At 41.2% G+C, this 7200-nt stretch overlaps 1 protein-coding gene across 1 annotated transcript; it reads right to left on the bottom strand.

The window, feature by feature from the left end:
* Positions 1–2433: 2433 nt before the first annotated feature.
* Positions 2434–3503, bottom strand: phlda2 (pleckstrin homology-like domain, family A, member 2). Its single transcript, XM_055026648.1, has 2 exons — positions 2889–3503; positions 2434–2772 (listed from the first exon to the last, which is right to left on the bottom strand). The coding sequence occupies exon 1, from the start codon at positions 3332–3334 to the stop codon at positions 2933–2935; it is 402 nt and encodes a 133-aa protein (XP_054882623.1). The 5' UTR covers positions 3335–3503; the 3' UTR covers positions 2434–2772; positions 2889–2932.
* Between the last annotated feature and the right edge of the window lie 3697 nt (positions 3504–7200).

The raw sequence follows: 7200 nt of genomic DNA, 5'->3' as shown, positions 1-7200 counted from the left end.
CCTTTAAGAGCCGCATGAATAATATATGCCTCGCTCAGGATTAATGAGTTACTTCTGTTGGGGAGAAGGTAAGAAGAGATACTGAGTGGGAGTGGAGTTGAAATTATCTGGATGATGAAAGAAGTTGAAACATGTTTCTTCCAGCCGTCGCCACCCTGCCTCTTCTTATCAGCGCGGCATCTTCTGTTTGCTATTGTTGCCCCTGAATGACACATTCTCTCCTGCTCTTGCTTCTGGAAGGAAATAAGAAATCCCAGAAGATTTTCCGAAGATGTCAGACTTGGCATTCCACATTGTGAACGTTGCACTGTTGTAATGACAAACCATGGCCGAATGTCTGGACAGACGGCTGAAACCAGACAAAGGAGATCTTTTGTGAGTTTCTCTGGAAAGTGGCAAGAAAAAGGTGTATAATATGGAGATTGGAATAACTGTTTCCGATATGTTTCAGAGTCAAATATTCAGAACCAGACGGATTTAGTTAACAACAGCCCCCATGGTGGGTCAACTAAGAGCTCTGGTGACAAAAAAAAAAGAAAAAGTTTGCCCTTTGGATCTCAGGGTAACGGTGCAAATTTAAATGTTTGTGTGTGTGTGCGTGTGTGTAAGATTAACGTGGTGCCAATTTGTGAAGCAGTATTTTTAGATGGAAAGAGGGCCCATCCACTTCTGTAATACTCCACAGATCAAGGCTTCGATGCGTTCATTGAAGCGCGATCCCACTTCAAAGCTTTGCACATGGACGGGATCTGACTGTGGGAGGGGGGAAACCAACGATATGTTTCATTACTCCTGGCTGACGATCTGACTCTGGGTCACCTCTGACCTCTGAATGTGTGTGCTCACAACACACTTGCCCTCCACGGAGGATCCTCAGCTGCAGATATTTAGGTGCAGAAGGGCAGGTCTGACTAAAGTGCTGGAATAAATTCACCTCGTTTTGAAATAGCTGCTTAGAATTATGAAATGTTTTCTTTGAATGGGGCAGTTTTTTCTTTTTCTTGATTTGATGTTTCTCATATTGTATGCTAATTTGTGTAACAGTCTGATAGGAACTTTGGCTCATCCTTTATTTTGTGTTTCTAAGTCTCGCTGGAAGGGAGACAGACTCCTGTAGTTAAAAGTTTTCTGAAGCTCAACCAGCTTCTTCCGACTATATAGGTGTTGTTTTTTTTGTTGTTTTTTTTTTTTACTTGTATGGAGCATCTGAGCGTTCGGCTGTTTAGATTACCGCCTATGCAACATTAAGTCACAAACTAATAAAAACTACATAAACTAATAAAAAATACATAAGATACTTTGACAGAGCATTAAATATAATTTTGAGTATCAACAAGGAGATTTTTGTCTCAAGCTACTAAAGATCTACTTGGTGAACTTGGCTTAATGTTTCGGGTGACTTTTTTGCAGCTCCACATTCTAACAATCATGAACAGATCATTCTGGATCTCTTAAATATCACTACTGTCCTGTTGGCTATGAAGTGTTGAATATACAAATTCAATAGAGGAAGTAAATTTAATGATCACTCAAATCTTTAAATTTGTTTGTTCAAAGAATCAAACTGAATTATTTGGGAAAAGTGTTTAACCGACATCTAAACAATTGCATTACAAAACAGTGGCCACGTTGCATTAATGAAGATTTGTCTTTTAGCTGTTCAATTTAAATGATTTCTATAAAGAAACTGTCAGGTAATATCTGGTTAAATAAAGTGGAGACAAATTAATTTTCTGGTTAAATTGCAACAGACTAAGGCCTGCATAGTGCTAAGCTCATTTTATGGCCATATGATCAGGTACTATTGTTGTAAACTGACTCATTTAATGAATACAACCCAAGTCGCTTTTCAAATGACTCTATCCTGGAATTTATCACTAAACGGTTCCACCCTCCCAACAATCAAAAAACCTTTGTTCACCATTTCTATCAACCCCCACCCCCTGCAGTTTGAATATCATCTTGGACAAAATTAGGTCTCAGAACAGCAATCTTTAGCACCACACCAAGAAAAAATTCTTTTGATTTTAATAGTCTTCAGATACACAAATTTTATGCTTCCACTATCAGGTTGTACCAGGAGCCATGAAGGTCGCCGCACCTCGGAAACAGGTGTGTTCAGTGACACCACAGAGTCTTCAAAGTGTCCGTTGATGCCGACTGAACTCGCTATCAGTCATGACTCAGGCCCAGAACGCTCCCAGTGACAATAAAAGGTCACATTCCACTTGACGCCAGAGCGGAAGAGGGACTTTCCTGTCCTCCACTCCCTTTTTACGGTTTTCATGTGCAGCATTTGAGAAATAGTGCTGGTGAGAGGTATCCATGCATGTCAGGTGCTTCCACCCCCCCATTTGACTCATGCAGGTCTAAACATTAACAGAATTTAAGAAAACATGTTCAAAGCAAAAAAGTCAAAAATAAAACATGGGGTGATGGTAAAAGCAAATAGATATTTATTTAAATAAACCACATTTAGGCAGAAAAAAATAATTTAAACACAAGCAGTTTACCAGTAACACCACAGATCCTGGAAACACACAAAAAAATAAATTAACATGATTTCAGGCGCCACTTCTCTGTGAAGAGTAAACATGAAACGGTTCAGAGAATTCAGTCCTCTTTGAGCTTCTAAAAGTTCATGAGTCCATTTGGACCAGCTGTCCCGTCTCTGAGGGAACCCGGGCCCGAACGGTCCTTCCTCTCTGGACCGGATGACGAAGGCTTCCGTTGATCCGTTTTCCCATTTTTCCTCAATGGTCCTTGGAGACTCTAGATAATAATAACAACAATGATCAGTTTTTAAAAAGCGTCATGAGTTTGCGCTTGCAGCAAATCATTTTTACATTCACACACAGGGCGATCCAGCATCCCGGATCCTTCCTCACCATATTTGGAGCAGTTCCGATCCTGCGCCTCGGCGCGGCGCGGCTCACGGCGCCCTGGCCATGCGCTTCTCCTGTCCGGGGAACGCGCTCTCGTTGTCCTGCCGTGACTTGAAGTCCTGGACGGCTTCCCTGTTCTGGTAGTCGATCAGGGCCATCGTGATCTCCGCGTGCCAGCCGGCTTGCTCCGCGGGATACCGGAAGTCAATCTCTCTCTTGTCTTTGGTGACGATGGTGAAGTACATGAACTTGTCGGTGCGCTCCACGCAGTCCACCTTCTTGATGGACTGCAGCTTGAGCTCCTTGACCTTGGAGCGCTTTACGTCCGCGTAAATGTTGAGACTGTCCCTGGTCAGGACGCACGTCTTTTTCTTCCAGAACTGGAGGAAGCTGTCGCTCCTCTTCTCTAGGTCTCCCTCCTTGAGGATTTCCTCCGCTGGCATTTTCATTCTTCTTCTTACTTTGTTTTTCTTTTTTGTCAAAAAAAACAGAAAAGGATGGCGAGGGTTTAGTGGGCGCACTCCTCCTCTGCGTTTCCGTCCGAAGACTCCGAAGAAGGAGCTCCTCTGCAGATGTTGTAGTAATCCAGAATGTGGCCGTGAATGAAAGAGGCTCCCCGGGTTTTTATAGGCTCAGCCCCTCCCTCCTGACGTCAGCTGCTGTTTGGGAATGCAGCTGCCAGAGGAGTAATTCAAGGCTGAGTGTGGGCGGAAGCCGTGGCGCACATGCAGGTCTGGGGAGGAAGTGGAGCCAATCACGCCGCCGACATGTCAATTTGTAATCCACATCTCGCTGTGGAGTTTGTCCAAATATTTGCCCTTTCTGTGGCGATGGCCAGATGTGCGCATTCACACTGATCTTGGGAATGTATAAAAGATTTTAAAAACTGTAAAAAAAAAAAAAAAAAAAGTGCAGTTCAGACAGGTCAAAATATTATGACCACTTGCCAGAGTCTTTTTGTGACTGTCTGCCTTCACTTCACTGGCAATAACAACTCGTCCACTTCTTTGGGAAGCCTTGAGAATGCATATCGGATTTTGGGCCATTTTTTGACGAAATGCATTTGTGAGATTAGACACTGATGTTGGACGACATGGGCCGGCTCAGACTCTCTACTAACTGATAACTAAATGATTAGTCAAAAATCACCTCAAAGTGAAATGGAACCAATTAGCACCTTTCTTAACAAACCAAACAATCCTTAAGCTATTCACTTTGGACGGCAGTAGTCTTTTCTCTTGTAGCTGTGAGTTTAATTTTGTTTATTTAAATGGACACCTGCTTGTTTCTTGGTCGATTCTGTGCACACTGAGTAACTAATCATATAGTAACATAAAATAAATTCACCATTGAACAACAATTGAGCAGGCATTCAGTTTCCCAGTTAGGTTTCCATGTTACCAAGAAACCATTTATTTTTGTTTTATAGCAACTTAATATGAAATAAAAATCTACAGGTTGTAAAACAATTTAAAATGAATCAAAGCGCATTGATCTGTTTATCTGTAGGGGCCGCTTGTTTATTTGAAATAATAAAGTTACAATACTAGGGTGATAGGCAGTTTACTGGAGCAAAGGTTCATTATTATCTAACCCTAATCTGGTTTTCATAATATCCTGACCAACCTGTAAAATACTAGAGTCAGAAGTTTCTGCTTACTTTTGATTAACATTTAATTAATTAAATGTCAGAAAGTAAAGTAAAATCATCTTTAATTATATAAGTAATTTTATCAAGATAAGTAAATCGGTCAAGACAACCTTAAATCTGCAGACACAGCTGGCCTTACAGTCAGACCTTTTCATTGTTAAGTAGAATCTCAAAAGATGAGAGAATCCAAAGACTTTAATGGATTTCACAAGTTTCTTCTCATTTACATATAATCATAGCGAGAAAGGAAACAGCGAAGTGAAAGCTTCACAAACAAACTTTGATATCACTCCTGAGGAGTGGCTCCTCTCTTATCTGATGACATGCGGCGCTGCGCGCTCCTTTAACGGCTCCTGACCGCAGCGCCACCCTGCCGGTCAGCTGACCCACTCAGTCCTGGCTCTGCATGGTAGTTCATTCAAGAGGCCCGTCATTAGAAAGCACCGTCTTGACCTGAAATCTGTGGGGACTTGTTTGGTTTCAGTCAAAATACACAACAGCAACCGCAGACAAATAAGTCATGCATTGTCTGATGTTCTTTAAAGGTTCAACACATTTTTTGCATCTTGTAATGCTTCAACAATAAAGAATGATTCGTTCATTTATTGTTTTATATTTAAAGGCATTGTGCACATCTTAACTGAATAAGATCAATTTTCTTTTGAATTTGATCAAATTACAAAACACTTTATAAGGCTATAAGAGAAGGAGACAATCAGATAGATGCGTGAGGTGATAAAGTAAGCACTATGCAAAGGTCAACTTAATGCATCCCCCTCGTTTCTTTCACCTCATGACTTTTATTGGATAAACTTGCTTTGCTATAAATTTTAAAGTTGTTAAATGATCTCAAGTTTTATCTATATGAGCTGAAAGACGGAAATTGTGCGTCTATTTGGATCAAAAGCGATTGCAATTGCAGACAAAACCGCAGTGAGGCATTTTAAACATCCCTATTCCTGAGCTTGTGGTGACGCTGGAACAGGATGTGGCTCTACTCTGACCTGGGAGAAGACAAAAGCACACGTGTGCAGAGGGCCTGACCGCCTGCTGGCTTCTGTTGAGTGAAAAGGCATCGCCGCCTCTTCACTTCCAGCCTTCCTCTTCGCTTTGTTTCTGGGACTTTTCTCTCTGTTTGGTTATCTGGCAGTGTTTGCCTGAGGTGAAGTGTGTATGTTTGAGTTTTTGTTTGCGTGAGTTTTGAGGCGGAAGCTCACGGACATGCCCAGGCAGTGACTCAGAATTGCCTGGGCAGTTTGGAGGGGTTTGCTTACCAAAGGAGGGTCAGGTGGTGTTTATAATGGTGTGTCTGTGTATGAATGATATTTATTATTGATTACAGTTTGAGGTTTTTTTTTTTAAGAGAATCTGTCAACAGGGAGATGATTTAATCCAGAAAAGGTCGATGGAATAAAGAGGAAATAAAGACTGGTAATTCACATGTTAATATTTTGCGTAGCGCTGGTCTGCCAATAGGAGAGTATTAAGTCTTCTACATTTGTCCAGATTATTTTTGGGGCCTTCCACCACCACGTCTTTATAGGAGGGCTTTTCCTCTCTTATGCTCTTCAGCTCACCTGTCTGGGAATTTACATGACCATGACAGCAAGGGCTCTTCGTTTTTTCTTTGTTTGTTTCTTGTGAATGTTTTGTTATGTTGTTTCGCTCATGTGGTTTGGATCATTCTCCTACAAAAAGGCCTAAAGAAGACCCAATTTCAAAAAAATTGTTTCAAAAAGTATTCACCACATGGTTTAAATGTTCTGGAGAAAAAGAGAAAAAAGGCCCACAGCATCACATATCATCTACCATACTTAACTATGGACATCAGGTGCTTAACCAGATATTTTTACTTCAGAAAAAAAAGAGACTTTTTGCACATCTTTACCAACAAATTTTAATTCCAATTTTCTTATGCATAAAGTTAGGCTAGTGTACATTTATGTACACTCCAATAAAGGGAAGAATTAACTACATACAAGTTATCTATAGAAAACTTGAAAGCTTCTCCCTTCCTTTGTTATCCCAGCTTGTGGGAAAGTACAACCATCTCTGGAGGCGGTTAGCTCTTGTCGAGGATTTCTAGATGTGTGTTGTGACAACCTCCAGTTCAAATCAGTGGCTTCAGGATCTCACTGTCTCCCCACAGACTAAACAGTCCTTCATAGAGGAAGTCAGATATGGCATCACCTGCAACAACAGAGGAAGGCTTTGATAAATTCATACGGACAAACGTAAGAATGAAGGTCAAAGGACTGGATGTTTGTGCTCCTGCTTTCGTCTCCCATGCTTGTTTCAGAGATGTGCAGCCTTGCAGCCATGGGCGCCTGGGTGTGATAGGATGGAGAGTGGAAGGACCAGAAAGTCCCGGAGCTTGGAGGACATGTTGAGACATGAAGCTGCACAGTGTTTATTACGAGCCTCATAATTAACACCCAGTGAGCCCTGCAGATGATCACACACATTAGAAAAAAAACAAGATGTGTTGCGATGTCATTTCTAAGGGTGTTGTGTAGCATAGTACAGAACTTCAGGGGTCTAATTAGAGATTTAATCAGTTGCATATAACAGGGTCCTTGTTAGACTGCAGAGAACCCAACTTTTCTCTTGTATCTTTGTACAATTTGTTAATTAAAACTAATTATATATGCTGACACAAAACTG

This window comes from Poeciliopsis prolifica, unplaced genomic scaffold (genome assembly GCF_027474105.1).
Source record: "Poeciliopsis prolifica strain line A6 unplaced genomic scaffold, Auburn_PproV2 SCAFFOLD001, whole genome shotgun sequence".
Lineage (NCBI taxonomy): Eukaryota > Metazoa > Chordata > Actinopteri > Cyprinodontiformes > Poeciliidae > Poeciliopsis > Poeciliopsis prolifica.
Note: the sequence above shows the minus strand (reverse complement) of the source record. Positions and strands in the feature narration are given on the sequence as shown.